The sequence below is a fragment of the Orbicella faveolata genome, unplaced genomic scaffold, assembly GCF_042242905.1.
Source record: "Orbicella faveolata isolate gen_17 unplaced genomic scaffold, um_ofav_v1 contig_25, whole genome shotgun sequence".
Classification (NCBI taxonomy): Eukaryota; Metazoa; Cnidaria; class Anthozoa; order Scleractinia; family Merulinidae; genus Orbicella; species Orbicella faveolata.
Window position 1 is genome coordinate 28,650,223 of NW_028301553.1, and position 17,495 is coordinate 28,667,717.

Consider the following 17,495-nt stretch of genomic DNA (forward strand, 5'->3'; position numbering starts at 1 on the left):
TTTCTTTGTAGATTCCAACAGCCCTTGCAAAGATCTACATTTTCCGCGTGGTCCTAACCAGGCGCAAAAACCTTTGTATTTAGTAGGCACCGTCCTTAAGGCATTCATGGTATTAGCTTTTTCATGTCATATTTGGTTCGCGCAAAACTTCATGTTTTACCGATTTTCAATTTTTTTTGTTCATCGTTTCAATGGAAATATCGATTGCCTTAAGAAATACATAACACCAAACTTCTGAATCCATTTCCAATGACTGGTTTAATTTTCATGTCGATCCCAAAAGGGAAGACCAGCTGTTAAAAAGCTGATTGAAAATGTTTGGTGTGCACGACCAAGAAAGCGTAAAATAGTTTCTTGACTTTTCTTGGTTTCCAGCCGTAACAGAAGAAAGTTTAGCAGTCTATGAAGCGGCTGCCCTTACTAACATGAAGAAAACTTCACAAATCGCCGAGCAGTATTTCCAAACTTATTTCGCCGAAGCAACTTGATAATTTTTATAGAAAACGCCACGAAAGTTTCTACAAAAAAGAGTCGCTTACCACAATTTGACGATTTACTTTAGTATGAATCTTCCAGAAACCTCCATCAAACTTGTGTGAAGACTGAACCGAACCAATCTTTTCGCCGTCAATCACTCTACTTCTCGGCGTTCCTCACTTACATTTTGCCTCCATGCTCGCACTGCTTCGCGTCTTTCCTCGCTTAGATTTATCCTCCCTTCTCTAGCCCTGACTCGCTCTTTTTCACAGCATTGTTCGGTATTATTTGGTGTCCTTTCTATAGCCCTGACTCGCTCTACTTCACCGCATTGTTCAGTAGTTTCGCCTCTTTTCTCCAGTCCTGGTCCTCAGCTGCGGTCCTCTCTTTCGCGATCCTCTTCCTTACTTCTTTGCCTGTTAACTCTTGCTCTCTGGCGTTCTCTTTCACGTTTTGCACAAGTAAAACCCTGTTCTTTAAAACGTAATATCAACTCCGCTATCGTTTGTTGACATAATAATAAGAATGAGTTTTCTTTTTTTAAATTGTTTTGGGGAACAATCGTTCGCTAAAATCTCTTTCTTTCAAAATGCTGTGTGATTTTCATCCTATTTCCCACCAGAAAAACGCATCACGGAGACGCGCGATTTCCCGCCAAGAAAAGATGACTTTTTGCTTGACCAAATAAATACGAAATGTTAGATATTTTAGCGGCCTCTACCCTCCCGGTTACAGCCCTCCTTTCCTCTGATCAGTTTTCAACAGTTTTCTCATTTTGCCTGTTGAGGTTACAAGTGACCCGAAATGTTTCTTCCAGCCTTTAATGGTATCAAATCAGCGGTGTTGTAAGAGTTCTTCAAGATGTCAATATTCGCCAACTCAGGAAAATGTAATTCCCTGACCTTGAAAAATTCTCTTCCCTGACTATTTCCTGAACTGTGGCAACCCCGCTTTCAGAACCGATTCCGTTGAATGGAGAAAGAAATACACATTTTATCACACTTTTCATTTTATTCGTCTGATAGATTACTCTTTGTCGATGTGGTGTGAAATACAGCTTCTCAAAAAATGAAAATATTTACATTGTACGATATAAGCGACCAAGTAAGGTAATAAATTACTTGCTCGCTGTCACCAAACTGTCAAATCCCCCGTCCCTTGCAACCTAAAGACAATTGTCAAAGATATCTTATGTCTTTAACACTCAGAGCGATATAAAGTCCCTGTCATCACTATATGTTCTTCAAAGACTAACATTTTCGCTTTCTTTGAATTCGAGAAATATTTCAAGTCTTTTCAGTACATCCGGGATAATGAAGGCGGCGGAGCCTCGATTCTGCGCGCGACCTCGTTGCAGTACTTGTCGGGAACACCAGCTTCTCTCAGCTCCTGAAGTTTTCGTCTTTTGATTTCGTCTAATTTCTGTCGTCTGAAAGCAAACAGAATAAAGTTTGTCAGTGAGGGAAGCTTGCAAAATTTGAGGTCTTTTACGTTTGAAAAACGAAAAAGGGCCGGCTACGATTTTCGGGAAATGGACAAAAAAAAAAGCCCTATTAAATAAATACGCAGGATAAATTCGATAAGACTCAGTGGTTCCTAAAATTAACCAACAAGCACCCCAGATAACCTATAACAGCGTTCAAAGCATTTGAAAGAAAAGAACGTCGTTGGTTGACTCTGACGATTTTACTTCGTGAAAAGCATTGAACAGCCGGCCGCGTAAAAAAAAAACCAAAAAAAACCACGTGTTTTACTAACTTTGCATTGACCGATCACGATGACGCGATCTTCGTTCTGATTGGTTTGGGTAGCCGTGACGAGTTTCTTCGACCAATCAAAACTGTTTTTGTAGCTAAGAGGAACACAGCTAAGGCGTCGTCCACACTGCGCCAGTCGAATTTGAAAATGCAGCTTTATTTCTACGGTTAGGCCTAACGTCCACACTAATCCGTCACGAAAACGATGCTTTTCGAAAACGCCCTTCAAACCAGATGAATTTGAAAATTTAGTGTGGACGGGAAACATTTCGAAAACGATGGCATTACGATAATAATGTGATTTCCCTGGCATAGTTTCCTCAAACACAAATCCAAAAAGACCGTTGATTGTTGCGTTTTCAAATTCTCTGGCGTAATGTGGACGAAAAACATTTGATGGGTTTTCAAATTTCTCTAGTGTAATGTGGACGGGGCCAAAGATACAAATTCTGATTTAAGAATAACTATATCTAGGCACATTTTCACTGTCATTCTTGAGAAAACAAACATACCTAGCTTTAGCTTCTTGGTCCAGCTTGATTCCTTCCTCAAAGAAAGCGTTCGTCGCCTTAATGCGTTCTTTCTCTTTTTCACGTATTTGTTGACGCACTTCTTCTGCATGCTGATGGCGACGGATACCTTCGATTCGGTCAGCGTCTTCGTCTTTCAACGTCTGTTCTTCTTGTACCCTGCAAATATCGAACACTTGATTGAGATAAAAACTCAAACTGCGGGTATGTTATAAGAGCAAGAGATTCACTTTCATTAGTCGCTAAAACATGACTTATGAAGTCTTAATGACATGACAACCTTCGGAATAGGCGTCGGAATAGTCGCAAGAACTCGTGCTATTTCTCGATTGGATAATGCAAATCGGAAAATCTTCCGGCGCCTCTATGAACGCTCATCAAAACCGAATGATGTTTTCGGCAGTTTCCATGGCGGGAAAAAAGCCCGCCGAAACTGACAGACACGCGGGCGATGACTGTTTCTTTCTTCAATGAAGTCGAAGCACAGAAAAAAGACTATTTGTGAATGTTTGAGAAGTGCAATGGGACTCACTTTAACACTCTTTCAAACTCAGCCCTGTCTCTCGCAGCCTGTACAGCCAAGAAGTGTTCCTTATTCTTCACTTGGTCTTCCCGTGCAGCTCTCAACATCTCTTCTGTCCTTTTCCTGTGAAAAACAAGTGCAAAGCGTCGAAGTTAGCGAGAGATTTTGTATAGATAGTACAGTGGGAAATATTCCTTTGGCGATTAATCAGTGGCAGATCTAGGGGAGGGGCCCGGGAGCCCGCCCCCCTTCCCCCCTTGGCTCAAGGTCTTGATCCGCCACTGGTAATCTCAGGTTTATAGGACTGCATTATCGAGCATTACGGACAAGCTGTATAAAAGCAAGTCGATGTGTTTAAAAAAACAATATCCACAACGGAATTAATTACTTTTTCTCTGCCTCTTCTTTTTCTTTCTTTCTCCATTCCCGTTCAGCTTCCTCTTGATTTCTTTTGGCTCTAAGAGCATCCTAGGAAACCAAAATCAAGGTTAATTTTTGACATTACATTTAAACCTCAAAACTAAGGAATATAACGTGTTCATTGGCCGAGAGCTATACTCTATTAAACAGGAGTATCTAATACCCAGAGACCTGATAACTTTGTTTAGAGTCTAGTTTCAGACTTATCCACGCCAAAAAATGAAAACGAAAGAAGAATGAAACCAAGAAAGTGGATGCAGGCATTTTTCTGTTACCTTTTCTGCTTGTTTGTCTTTAGCTCTCTCTTGCTGTGCACGAAGACGTGCAATTTCTTTCTCTTTTTCCACTCTAGCAATTTCTAGTTCACGCTGGTAGGCCTCCTCTCTTTCCTGTACATAAAAAAAATCGTAAAATTAGAGGTTATGCGGTGGTGAAATTTAAAACTTGTAAAGAGATTTTATAAGTAAAACCATGTTTGTAAATCAAAATGGCACCGTGTCACATACCGCTTTCTGTTTCAGATACTCCATGACCTTAATTTCCTCAAGTTTCTCCTGCTCTACCTTGCGATCCTTCAGCAGCGCGATTTCCTGAGTGAAACGATTAAAGTTACAAGTTGTTGATAAGCTGCTATGTAACTGTGCTGGCAGTGAGACAATTGAACGGAGTTCAAGGTCCAAAATGGGACAACGTGCAGTGTTATAAACATGTAGGGATGTGATAATTATTTAAAGGAAACTTTGTATAATTTTATATCTAAATATTACATGGAGTAGGGAGACCATTTTTAATGTGGTAGGGATAAAAATCTGGCCAGGACAAACAAGCATTAGGGGTCACTGTTCTTCCAGTTATCATGCAACTGGAGCCCTAAAACTCAATCCAAGGAGAAAAGTGGAAGGGCTGTAGCTTTACTAGTGAGACCCCCCCCCCCCCCCCCACCAACTCCCTGTGGTTCCTGTAGTGTATATTAAAGATAAATATAATAGCTGTGCTAGCAAGGGTGATGTTACACTTTTTGTCTGTAAGATATAGACCATGTCAAAGGTTACAGGATCAATAACAGCATTGGCATAATACTAGCCTGTGAACACCAACGTATTTCTGGTTGTCATTTGTCTCCATTGAAAAGAAAAATTTTCTGCAGAGAGAAGCGACAACCAGAAATACGTCTGCATTCGCAAGTTAGCATAATACCTTCATCTACAAATGCTCACCTCATTTGCTTTAGCAACATCTACCATTAAAGCTCTTTGAGTCTCTCTCTTTTTGATTAAGTTCTCCATATCCTCTTGTTGCAATTTTTCCAGATATTGCAACATTGCCTATAACAGAAATGGCATATTCTCACTGTTTTGAACTACATACATCAAGTGATCTAACTTGAAAAAGATACTTGAAGTGGATATTACAGGGTTAGTCATTCTTGTCTAAAGGCAGTCAGTGTAAAACACAGACTGCAGTCTACAGACCGGGGGTAAAATGCAGACTGAGGGTAAAATGCAGACTGTATACTGTAGACTTCTTAACTGAACCTTGTTGACATTTCCATAATTGAGAGCTAACCATAAACAGGCTAACCACAGCACTATTGAGGCTATCTGACAGCTACTCAGGCTAACTGGAGCGTAGACTTCGACTACGATTAGCCTAAATAAGTCTGTTTACGGTTAGCACTCGATAATGGAAATAACACAATACATTGTATATATTTGTAAAGTATGCAGTCAGCATTATACCCCTGGTCTGCAGTCTGCATTTTACCCTCAGTCTGCATTTTACCACCGGTCCACAGTCTGCAGTTGACATTTTACACTGATCACTCTGAAGGCTTTATTCAACGGGTGCTGCTGGGAGAAAAAGTGTCTTTTTGTATATACAAATGTATAAAAACCTTAGTTTCTTGATCCTTCCTTTCCTCATCCAGGAGTCTACTCTGTTCATTGTCAGTGATCTGTAGCTGTATAACTTTGGCACCTTTGAGCCTTTCAAAGTGAGCTACTTTCTCACGCTCTTCATACTCTTTGAGAGCTTTGAGTCGCTCCACCTCCATCATTTCATCAAGTCGCTTTTCTTCCTCTAGCTGCTCCTTCTTGATCTCAACCTTTTCAATGAGCTGTGCATCACGGATTGCATGACACTTGGCATTCAAAATGAGCTGTAATGAAGTAAGTACCAAATGGTTTAGAGCCTACAGGTACTGGGTTAAAAGTAAACAGTCAATATGCACCAAAGTTCAGAGACATGATGAAACTAGTTTCTGAATTATAAAGATTTTAATCTACCTCATTCAGCTTCTTTATTTCGTCTTCTTGTTCCTCCATTTGTTCATTAGCCTTTTCTAGTAATGTACCACTCTCCTTCATGGCCTCCTAAAATATTGAAACCAATACAATACATTTTATAGCATCTTTTGATCCATTTTGAGTTACCTTGCATCTAATGCCTAAGAGTAGACTAGTACTCTACGAAAAGTAGTTAATGATTTAGTCAGTTACGCACTGACTATAAAACGACAGGGGTGGAAATGGATAACATGTGAGTAGAATTTATATAAAGGAGGACACTAATTTGGTCAAGAGGTTGCTGAAAATTGGGTATTGAATTTAGTAAAAAAATTGTTTATGTTTATTTTGATCCTCCTGGAATAAAATAAGAGAAATTTTCTAATTCATAACAAAACATGGTTTGAGCATCTACATGTAAGAACACATTTCTCACAGAGTATTATGTACACATTACGCTTGGTTACCTGTTCAAGGTCAGAAGGTTTAGCATTCTCTTTTCGTTTCAGCTCCATGGTCTGCATAAAGTTCTTACGTTCCTCTGAAGCATTCTGTAGTGCTTCTTTCCTTTGTTTCAATTCTTCTATAGCGGCTTCTCTTTCTGTTTGTGTAGGAACGTGGGAGGCAGACTATAAAAGAGAAATAATATTAAAAGATAATGAGACCTTTCTGTACAGTTATGTATAATTTGACCCAAGTTGAAAGAAAATTAATTCTACAAGTGATTCCGTAGCAAATTCTGTAGCCCTAAACTATGAAGCGCAGGCTTCTTATTGTGAATTTTATATGCTGTTATTATTATAAAACAAACCTTGATTCGTTGAAATTCCCCAGCTTCTAATATTATAGTCCTTCCAGAAGGGTCTTCCTTTGGAACCCTGAACACAAAGGTGAACAAGAACATCAGTTTTCACTTCAACTCATTATTTGTTTCTTCAAAAAAGTAATGTGAATTTGTAATTTATAGGCCCTACATGTATATAAACCTCATGTACAAAGTGCCTACCTTAGTCTTCGGATCAAATCCTTTGTGATCACCTGAATCATTTCTGGTTCTTGAGATTTACCTGGCGAGTTTTTACCTAACATAAAGCACACAGCAGTTAGCTGATGAAAATTTTTACATTGATATTGGTGAAATAGAAGTTAATAAATATTATTATTATACCCAACTTCAAAGTTACTACTTCATGAAATAACAAAAAATAAGCACTTGAAAATTATCAATTGAAAGTAAGATTGTTTTGCTGTAAAAGACCTTTCCAGAAAAAAAATTGCCACTACAAAACTAATATTCAAGGGTACACGACAATGGCACATATAGCTTTTTATCTAATATCAGTTGGGAATTGTCAAGTCAAGATATATGCATAACTCACCACTACTGCGCCTGCGGGATCTCTCAGACAGCGCTTCAGCAAAAGCATTCTCTTCTCCAGGTCTTGTCTTCTTTGGTGAGGCAAATAACGATTCATCCTAACAACAGAAAGGCGTCTTTCTTAAAGGTTGACCAACAAACATAAAATAAATCCTACGGGATGTAAGTGTCAAAATGCTGTATTGCACTAAGGAAGTATGGAACTTATTAGTTATATTTATAGTAAACTGGTCATGTTTTGAATATTAGCTCTTCAACAGAGCAATTTTTTCAAAGCAGCTAGTTTATGAACAAACTTCTTAACTACAAACAGTTTAACACACATCATTTATTAGCTTTACCCTGAGCACATTTAACTCATGTTGACCAGGGGTTTTATAATAGTAACTAGGGTAACACAATATCCAAGGCAGTTAACCTTGCGAGGCAAAGCCCTTTGATTTATTTTTCCATTTACAGTAAAACCTTCTTAATATCTGTAATGTTAATATTTTTCAAAATGTCCTTTCTTTTATATCTTGAACTTCTATTAAAAGAAGTCATAAATTTTTCCGTAGGTAAAGATTATATGCAAAATATCCCCCTGTATTCCCCCCAAAATATCCCGTTGTCTGAGAAGGGTATTGCAGCTTTAACTATGTTTTAATTCGATTGCTGTCACAAAATGTAGCTGAAAGAAATTCATAGAAGCTAGAACAAATCCAGCTGTATTGTACCGTTACAAATTTGGCATGTATATTCCACAAGATACAGCCTAAATTCACTCTTAAATTCGGTCTACTTCTGTTATAAAGTTAATAACGATCTTTCAACGCAGTTGCTAAAATAATGATGACAATATTGGTCTCGGTACATGTAGAAGTTAAGTTATGTATAACCTGGTAATCTTGTATTTTCGATCGACCTTTTTGATAACATACAAACTAAACAGCTACCATTTTTAAAGCAAAGAACTTTTCAAGACCTTACCACTGTGGAAGTCTTGTTTACAGTATGATATTGTCTGGTCCATGATTTTCTAGATACATTAGATCCGGCTGATTCTACCGACCCAACAGTGCTGTTTGGCTATAGGAAAATGGATTGAATACGGCGTGAGAAAATTCAATATGCTAGGATATCATGAGGTGAGAAAACAATTCTTCTACGCCTGGTAGATAACTTGGGTCTTCATGTGAATGGAGGTTTATACTTACCATCTTGAATCAATCTTTTACGCGCTGAATATTATTTCGTTGTTGGGATGTGAAATCAATATGGCGAGTCGCTCGTTGCAATGCGAAGAAATATTGCCTTGTTTCCAAGACAACAACACTTACAAACAACCGCGGAGACCCTGGGGCAAACTCAAAATAATTTCGGCCCCAGATTCTCGGACGAAGTAGTTTTCAAGATGGCGTCCTTGATGGGTCCCTCTGCGCGTGGAAAGCTTTCTCGACTTTTGCCATCTTTTCTACACTTGAGAGATTATTGCCATGCTGCTGCGATGGAGAATTATCTTTACCACCCTAAAAGTCGTCCTTTGGAACCAGAAGTTCAGACTCTAAACTTGACTAAGACTCTGCACATGGGGGAGATTTCAAGTTGCTTGCAAGATATTGTTATTGATGCTGCCACAAGAGAATCAATGATGCCAAAATTCAGACAAAACATAATTCAAACAAGGCTGATTAATTTTGATGGAGAAATCGCCACGAGGGACAAGTGTGCGCTGCCTCTGATGCAAAATATGTTGAGGGTTGTATGGAGTTCTACCAACTGGTGAGAAATTGAACATAAACTTAATATTTTCAACTACAACGAAAAGACCGTTTTCAGGTTGCTTGAAATTAGTAATCTGGAAGGAAAGATAGAGTCCATGATTTCATTTTAGAGGGCAGATGCAGCCCACCAGTTGTAAAAGACCTGGTCGTCTTAAAATCATGAGGTTAGCCAAGGGTTTAAGCGTCATGTCATGAGAGCAAAAATCACATTATAACATGTGAAATGTAACTAAAAGTTAAAATTAGTGCATGTGATGGGATCCTTACCCCACACCCTCCACCCCACCCCGCTTCCCCTACCTTAGCCACTCTCTAAAAATTATGGTCACCATAACTTGAACTCTTGATCAAGTGGTCGAGATTCAAGCCTTAACCAAGACTGTTGGGTTGAATTTTTAGGTAAATTGATCAACTTTGAATCTGGCCCTATCTACCTGAGTGTATAAACAGTTCTAGGAAATCATCACGATGATGTGCCAAAATGCTGAGGACTTCTCAGGGAGGGAGGGAGGATGGCATGATAATTTCTTGATTCCTTGAAAATTTCACCTTTACCCACTTGTTTCCTATTAATAAATTCCATAATGCTTTCTAAAAATGTTTTTTCAAAGTTCCCTATTCCTTGGGATATTCCTTGTTCCCTCAAATCAGTCCCAAAAAATATCAGGATGCAGGGGCTCATCTACACTGTAGGGGAAGGGTGCAGGGGGTGTGCAGCCCCACTGAGATGAAGCCTTCTTCTTCATATAATTTTGCTTTTAAAATTTGTTTACCTCACCAATCAGTTACAGCCAGTTTACATTTTAGTTTCCCAGGTCTTCTGGAAACCTCACTGACTTACAAGCCTCATGTCTCCGCATATTGGGAAAGAGCACACAAGATACAAGTTGCTGGACATGTTGGGTTTTTGTTATCCTCAAAGAATCAGCTAAAACAAGTTGCTGACAGCGAAGAAGTAAAAAAGACTAAAGAAATTGAAGTGGAGAAGCCAGATATAATTTCTCCACTGTTTCATCTAAACACATCTAAAAAAACCAATCCAAAATTTGAAACTGGTTTCTATAACAATTCACCATTTCCCTATCCACACACCTTCATCGTGGTGTGCGAGGACATAAAGCAGAACACAAGTCAGTTGGTTGGTCAAGGTAAGGTACAAATGCCACAATGCACAAAAAACAAAGAGCACTCATGAAATTGCTGCATGTAACACAATAGGGTTTCATCCACAGAAGAAAGGTTAACAGCATCTTGTTGACAATAATAGCAGTGCATCATACTGGTATAAGAAAAAAAGAAACCCATGAATTGATTTTTTCATGGTTATCATGGCTGGTGGTATTGCTTGGGTGGCGTGTGTACAACAACAACGACCCAGTCGTGCAACATTGCAGCCATACTCCAGCTAATAGGTTGACCCAGACATGCAGCCTTTGTTTTATGTCTTATTCTCTGATTGTATTTTTGATTATGTCATGGTCAATTGACACCTGTTAAAACAAGGTATCCACTGGCTAGTATCATGTGACCATATCATGAGCTCAAGTGTGGAGCTCAATGAGATCATGTGCTTTTTCAAATTGACTGCTGACCAAGCATTGTTTTTTGATTGAATAGCAGGCTCAAGCCAGGTTAAGCTGTTGTAATCAGGACCCAGAGGTCTGAAAGGTGGTTAACGCTAACCCAGGATTAAAAGTTTACCGAAGTATAAATTTTTCTTGTACAAAAACGTTTCCACTGCTTATGTTTTGTGTAGATTATTCAGGCTCAAAACAGAAGGCCAAACAATACAAACAGAAAACCTCACCCCATAGCTTTTGCAAAAACATTTAAAAATTCATCAAATACATACTTTTTGCTTCCGATCTATTACCTGTTTTTGGTAAACTTTCAAAAGTATCACTTTTTTGCTTATAACAAAAAAATCCCAAGATCCACAATAATTGTTTTGGACTGTCAGTCAGGAAGCATCCCACAATGATAGGGATTTATTTCAAGACCAATATATTTCAGGAACACTTTACATGGAGGTAGGTGGGGTGGCGGGAAACAGGCAAGACTTAAGCAATTAGATCTCTGTTAGATTTTGCCATATTGTTCACATGATATGGTCACACGATTCTGGTCAGTGGATGCCTTGGCTAGACTGTTGTCAGTTGACCATAACATGGATGTCCAATGTCAAAGATGTATACCATAAACAAGGATGTCTTTATGAGCTGGAGTACAGCCACCATGTTGCGCGATATCATCGTCATTGTTGTAGGTCACACACCCCCGCAATCCATGCTGCTAGCAATGTCGACCATGAAAAGAGAGTTGCATGGTTTTCTATTTCTATGCATGCATGTTTTTCTGTTCTTATAGTTTTGATGCTCCGCTTTGGGTTGCCGGAGCTTGGCTAATAATCAGTACCACATGAAAGTGCTGCTCAATAGCTTTCATTTGAATGGTCACATGTGACAGGGTTTCATCCACAGACTTAAAAACTAGAGCCATTTTGTATAGCATAATGTACCGGATATTAAAAAAACCACATGAAAGTACTGTGCAAAAGCTTCCATTTGATTGGTCACAGAGTGGTTATTCTAATGTCAGGGCTTGGATAAGACTGTTGACAGCCCTCTATTTTCTCGTATTTTTACTTGATCGTTGAATGTACGGATAGAATCGCGAGAGAACTGGACGCCAGCACAAAACGGGAGACTTGACAGGGTAGGGGGTACTTCTGCCATATTTGTGACAACTTCTCTGCAAGATTTGCCCCTGCACTCACTACTACGTTTTATTTCCACCTGCAGGCATCATGTTCTCCTGTGCACGGCTTGTTGCAGATGCTGTACAGAAGCACAATTACCAAATGGGAGATGAGTTGGAAAAACCATTAGCTACTCAATGTATCCTCACTGATGGAATAAGACTCACATTTATACATTACCAGCTGAATACCTTGAGCTTTAGTGATGATGGAGGCATCAAAAACATGGCTTGGATCAGTCCAGGAGTGTTCATGTATAAAAGGATCGTGTTTGATGACATAGAAAAGAGAGAAAAAACCGCCAAGGAGAGGAAGAGGTTTCGACGTGCAAAGAAAGATCCCGCAACGCATGAAATAGTGCTAGAAGACTTTAATGATGAATGCTTTGAAACTTTCGTTAAAATGATTGTCAATGGATGCCACGCCAGTTAAAGAGAAATTCAATTCAAATATTAATGAAACAAACAAGCAAACAAGCAAACAAACATTTTCTTAGTGGTGAAAGTTTAAGATGAAAATACAGCGATTTTTTGTTGAAGACTACAAACCTAAACACGTCACTGGAACTTACAGTGTATTTTGCAAATCTCGACCCTCCCACACTGACTTGCATTTGGCCATGTCGCGCCCTGTGTGTGATGCATGAGGTGTGACAAGCCAAAGAGACCTTCGTACAATCGATCGCCTGGTAGCAGCAGCAGTAGTAGTAGTAGTAGTAGTAGATACTTTTTTTACGAGGGTGACACTTAATAGCAAATCAAAAAGCTGACAAATGCGTGGCCCCCCAAAATTACTATAACAAGATCTACCAAATCTACAACTTTAATTTAGTAGTAAAAATTAAGAAAAGACAGTTTAAATGAAAACGTACACAAGAAGAGACGGAGACTGCAATGAAAATGAGTAAGAGCTTTCATATGTTCTTGTTCAACGTTCTTTCAAAATTTGAAATGTTTTCCATGGATATTTTTCTCTTTGGCAGAAATCCCTTTAAATCAATCGTTTCTCATTCTGGTTTATTCATAAAATGTAATATTGGAACATAAATTTATTGAAAACAACCCGTTTAAAAATAATAATACCTGTATAATATAAGAGATTTGCTTGCGCGGCAAAAAATTGCATGGTTCCTGTCACGTTACTTACCATTTCCCAAACTTGACTTCTTTTATCGAACTTTGATTGCATTATGGCAATCTCGTCTTACTTGGTATTCCCTCTTTTCAATTTCTTTTGTTTTGTTGTTGTTGGAAGATTCTAAAAGCTCAGTACTTGACACAAACTTTTGAAAACGTTCCATTGTCTTGGGCGACTTGACGGGACTTGCGAAAGTCCTGGCCTTATCTGAGGCCCCGTCCTCACTGCGCCGGAGAATTTTGAAATGCCGTCTTACATTTCAGTGTGGACAGAAAACAATTTGAAAACGGAGCTTTTCGCAAATGATGACCTCAAAATAGTCATGGATTTCCCTGCCCGAGGTTTCCTCAAACACGTATCTAAAATAACTGGTGTGTGTTGCATTTTCAAATTTCTCATGCGTAGTGTGGAGGGAAAAGATTTTGAAAACGGAGCTTTTGGTATTGTAAAATGTGGACCGCTAAGGTAACCAATCAGAATTCTCCTTTTCATCGCAGACCACTTCAGCCATATAATATATTCAGATGTTTTCCAAAACTTAATTGGTTTCACTGGTTTCATTTACTTTTTTGTATTAAGATAGATTCGTGGACAATGTTTAAAGGAAATGAACTTTTGAGTTTTAGCTATTTTTCCACCCGAAAAAGTTGAAAAAAGTAGCTTTCAAACCCGTGGCACTCCTCCCTAAGTATACGTTGTTACCTTGCGGGGGAGGGAGAGTAAAAGTGGTGACGTAGGCGAAGATTGCCAAACAAACTATGGCGACGTCGACGGAAGAAATCAGTGGGAATATTGAAATGGCTGCTCCTTTAACTCCTTCCTCACATGTCCAGCTCGCTAAACAGTGGCTCTACCAACGAAAAACACAGATGAAACCCTGGGCGGAATTTTTCAAGAGCTCGCGCTTTAGCAAACCGAAGACAGTGGCCGAAGCGGGAAAAAGGGTTGTGAAGAACTTGGAAGACTACCAAAGCAACTACATCTTGATCACCATCCTTTTGTTCTTTTACTGTGTGTAAGTACTTCTTTGATAACCTTTGAGGTTTGCGCTTTTAAGGGGAAGAATTCTTTGCTGTTATCCTGTATTTGCTTAAGGGGTCAGCTCTTGGCTTAAGCGAAACTGACATGTTTTACACCGTTTCTACACTTGGCTGGTTCTTCATCGATATCAATGGTAATATTCTCATGTATCTGTCGTTAGTCCTTGTCAAGTTAAAGGAGCTTCCTTAAATGGTACACTATTCGTTTTAAACCCTCTTTATCGAGAGAAATATGTGGAGTATTGGTTGTGAAAGAATTATATTTTCAAGGGAAAACCAATTAGCAGTTCACTGCGTCCGAATAAAGCTACTGAACTTTGTAAAGCTTGATTGCAATACCGAACCGTGTTCTTTTTCGCTAGTATAAAGTCTTCTTAAGAATGATCGGCTTGAACATTTAATTATTTTTCCTGTAAGGAATTTCTTCTGATATTAGAAACAGGCTACATTCTGCGCTTGCACGCATATTGCTCAATGTTTATGAACATGAAAAACATAAGCACATTCTTTCTAGAATGCTACCATATCCATGCCTACACGTTTGTGGTTCTTGCAATCACAACATGCTATCATTACGCTGTTAGCCACGAATAAAGCAATTCAATCAGGTATAAGATCTGATTATTTTGTAAAAATGTTGGAGTTTGTCCACTGAAATGGGAAGGTCTGACTTTTAGTTTTAGCAGGAGGTCAAGGGGGAGAGCAACCTCGTCCCTGGGTGCTTTTTTCATCAAACGTGGGAGGGCGACCTCCCACATTTGAAGGAGAAAGCACCCTGGGGACAAGGTTGAGGGAAGAGTGTACTCCCCTAAATTTGGTTGGGTAGTACAGCTTTACCCTGCTGTTTTCCTATTGCCCATCAGAATATTGGCTTTCTCTACTCTACATTTACATGTGCTGACCAAAAAAAAAAAAAAAAAAATCAGGACACCATCTTGGACCAGACCTTCCAGGAACAATGTCTGTTGCTTTGGTTTGTGTAATGTTTAAACATTATAATTTTCTGTGAATATAATGAATATTTTCTATTGCCTTTGATAGCCTTACATCCCCACTACTGCTCATTGCATTGTCAGTTGCTGGAGGTGGCTGCTTATTCGTATCATACAAAAACCAAGGGAAAAAGATTAGAGTGTTAGGTGAGAATTTTAGTACAGACACAGATCTGTGATTTGATATTGATAAAAGGATCCATTTGTATCATCTGCTTGTATCATGCAAAACAGTTCACCAGACAGCATACATTATCATGTCTTAACAGATACATGTATGTCATCTCTCACTGATATAGTTAGAATGTTTAAATTAACTGGCCCCCTTTGTCTAAAGAGGTTGTGGTTCTCAGAGACGCTATCCTATGTATAAATCACTTTCTAGGGGATATTTTTAACATCACAAAACCAAAAACACTTATCCACTGGATGAGTGATTTACCCAATGAATAGCATATTTGCCTATTCTTGCACACACAGAGAGGGCCACATAATTTAAATTAGGTACATAACAAATGATTGTTTACAATAACTTATTATTAGGTCTGCTAAATATGGGAACTCTTGGAAGTGAGGTGGCCTCATGGTTAGTGCACTCATTTCTGGATCAAGCAGTCTGGGTTTGAGCCCTGGCTGGGGACATAGTGTTGTGTTCTTGGGCAAGACACTTTACTGTCACAGTGCCTCTCTCCACCTAAGGTGAATAAATGGGTACCAGTAAATTTAATACTGGAGCTCCCTGGGATGGACTAGCATCTAATCTGGGGGGAGTAGAAATTGGCTCTGTCACTTAACCTCTTTAGTACGGGAACTACCGGTACCAATAACATTTACACTACCAGCATTAGAAAACTAATGTTTACATGAAATTATCCTTGTCCAATTTGTAGGTCGTGACCTAAGCAGAGTGGAGCAATATGGACTTGTTTTATTGATCAGTCTTCCACTGTTCATTCTGGGTTCAGCAGGGTCAACGGTCTTTTGGGTCATAGGTGTGTAAATGCAATGTTTATTATACATAGAAGTGAAAATACATAGAAAATACACTACTTGTAAAATCCATATGAAACTTCATTCACGACCTGAGTAGCATATGTTCCATATCCTTGCTAGTGAGGATATTGATGACATTATTTCCCACTTTTTGATGGTTGTTTGTGCAAACAGTCAACAAAAATGATGAGCAAAAGTTTTTCTATATATTAATAATTAAAAGAAAATTACATGGTGGCTTGGTGCCCCTACGTAAAGACATAACAATGCTTTCAAACTATGATTTGATCATTTGCATAAGGGGCTACTGCAATCTTGTAATAAAATACAGATTGGATGTAACAAACACTGTGATATTTGACTATATTGGAGAGTAAACAAAAGAAACCATGCTCAATTCTTTAAATATGTAACCAACTCCATACTTCCAAAATTATGACATAAAGGAACCAAATTCATCTATTCCGGGGTCAGAAAACTCCCTGATTCAGTGCTGGGTTATTATGACTGAAATTAAATGTGACTTACAAAGAGCTGTGTTGTTTTGATTTTCAGGTGCCTCATTCTTTGTAATTGGTCTCCATGCTTCTCTCTTGAGTACATCAGACACACCCGAAATAACCGAACAAATAACAATGGAAGAAGTTTAATTACAGATAAACCAAATGCAACGGGAATTGAGGACAAGTGAAAAAACAAGGGACAAAGCAACGTAGGATAAGGACTCGGCTTTGGAAAGTCATCAATATTGAACATAGTGTGGAATGGATATTCTCCCTACAGTATTCAAATAACTGTTGGTTCCCATTCGCATTGTCTGTATCATCCTTTAATAACTGTAAAAAATTCATTTTCTTCAAAAACTCTGCAATAGCTTGTGTGGTTTTAACTTATTTTTCTGGGAGTATTTTGATAAAGGTTAAATATGGCTCTGATGTACAAATAATAGATGGTTAAGTTGAAAAGCGATGTATATTGCCGGTATATTTAATGAGTGCTCTACTGCTGAGCACTTAATAATCGGGACCCCTTTCCTCCCTTGGATTCCCATTTTTTGACTCCTCTTGCCCTGTAGAATTCCTGTGAGTCTTGTACCTGTGGCTTAGTGAAAAGAATGACATAAATAAAAGAATGACATGTTATCTGTCTTGATAATACTTATTTGCTGACTTGTCCGGCCCCTATCATCTCTTGAAAGCTACACTGAATCTAATGTTGGAATCCCTGATTAGCTTCACTCGATGTCCCCCTGACTCTTACCCTTTACAACATGAGATGACTTGGTACACACTGATTTATGCAGATGTGTTTGGTATGATAACAAATAACAAAACTGCGATCACACTTATTCTTCTGTGGTTGCATTTACTCTTTACATGGAGTAAACAACAGTGTAGAAAGGTTTGCCTAATTGCAGGTTATAGAATAAGTGACAAAATCAA

General features: G+C 38.7%; 3 protein-coding genes across 3 annotated transcripts; 2 read left to right on the forward strand and 1 right to left on the reverse strand.

The window, feature by feature from the left end:
- Positions 1-1,468: 1,468 nt before the first annotated feature.
- On the reverse strand, positions 1,469-8,659 carry LOC110041459 (cilia- and flagella-associated protein 45-like). Its single transcript, XM_020746743.2, has 15 exons — positions 8,567-8,659; positions 8,340-8,438; positions 7,372-7,468; positions 6,999-7,074; positions 6,804-6,870; positions 6,460-6,621; positions 5,993-6,079; positions 5,602-5,865; positions 4,925-5,032; positions 4,214-4,297; positions 3,983-4,096; positions 3,676-3,755; positions 3,297-3,410; positions 2,747-2,923; positions 1,469-1,906 (listed from the first exon to the last, which is right to left on the reverse strand). Exons 1-15 carry the CDS (start codon positions 8,567-8,569, stop codon positions 1,774-1,776), a joined length of 1,665 nt encoding a protein of 554 aa, XP_020602402.1. The 5' UTR covers positions 8,570-8,659; the 3' UTR covers positions 1,469-1,773.
- On the forward strand, positions 8,623-13,570 carry LOC110041461 (large ribosomal subunit protein mL37-like). Its single transcript, XM_020746744.2, has 3 exons — positions 8,623-9,131; positions 9,941-10,281; positions 11,935-13,570. Exons 1-3 carry the CDS (start codon positions 8,647-8,649, stop codon positions 12,321-12,323), a joined length of 1,215 nt encoding a protein of 404 aa, XP_020602403.2. The 5' UTR covers positions 8,623-8,646; the 3' UTR covers positions 12,324-13,570.
- A 163-nt stretch (positions 13,571-13,733) lies between these two features.
- LOC110041462 (prenylated Rab acceptor protein 1-like) lies at positions 13,734-17,195 on the forward strand. Its single transcript, XM_020746745.2, has 4 exons — positions 13,734-14,043; positions 15,110-15,207; positions 15,951-16,052; positions 16,609-17,195. Exons 1-4 carry the CDS (start codon positions 13,787-13,789, stop codon positions 16,701-16,703), a joined length of 552 nt encoding a protein of 183 aa, XP_020602404.1. The 5' UTR covers positions 13,734-13,786; the 3' UTR covers positions 16,704-17,195.
- Positions 17,196-17,495: the final 300 nt, after the last annotated feature.

Excerpts from the sequence above, each read along its gene's own strand:
- LOC110041459 (XM_020746743.2), bottom strand. Across the intron at positions 7,469-8,339 it reads TAAACAAGACTTCCACAGTG|GATGAATCGTTATTTGCCTC; the intron begins GTAAGGTCTTGA and ends TTCTGTTGTTAG. Across the intron at positions 7,075-7,371 it reads ATCCCGCAGGCGCAGTAGTG|GTAAAAACTCGCCAGGTAAA; the intron begins GTGAGTTATGCA and ends GCTTTATGTTAG.
- LOC110041461 (XM_020746744.2), top strand. The coding sequence starts at position 8,647 with ATGCGAAGAAATATTGCCTTGTTTCCAAGACAACAACACTTACAAACA. Across the intron at positions 9,132-9,940 it reads GTATGGAGTTCTACCAACTG|TTTCCCAGGTCTTCTGGAAA; the intron begins GTGAGAAATTGA and ends TTTACATTTTAG. Across the intron at positions 10,282-11,934 it reads AAGTCAGTTGGTTGGTCAAG|GCATCATGTTCTCCTGTGCA; the intron begins GTAAGGTACAAA and ends TTCCACCTGCAG.
- LOC110041462 (XM_020746745.2), top strand. The coding sequence starts at position 13,787 with ATGGCGACGTCGACGGAAGAAATCAGTGGGAATATTGAAATGGCTGCT. Across the intron at positions 14,044-15,109 it reads CTTTTGTTCTTTTACTGTGT|CCTTACATCCCCACTACTGC; the intron begins GTAAGTACTTCT and ends TGCCTTTGATAG. Across the intron at positions 15,208-15,950 it reads GAAAAAGATTAGAGTGTTAG|GTCGTGACCTAAGCAGAGTG; the intron begins GTGAGAATTTTA and ends TCCAATTTGTAG.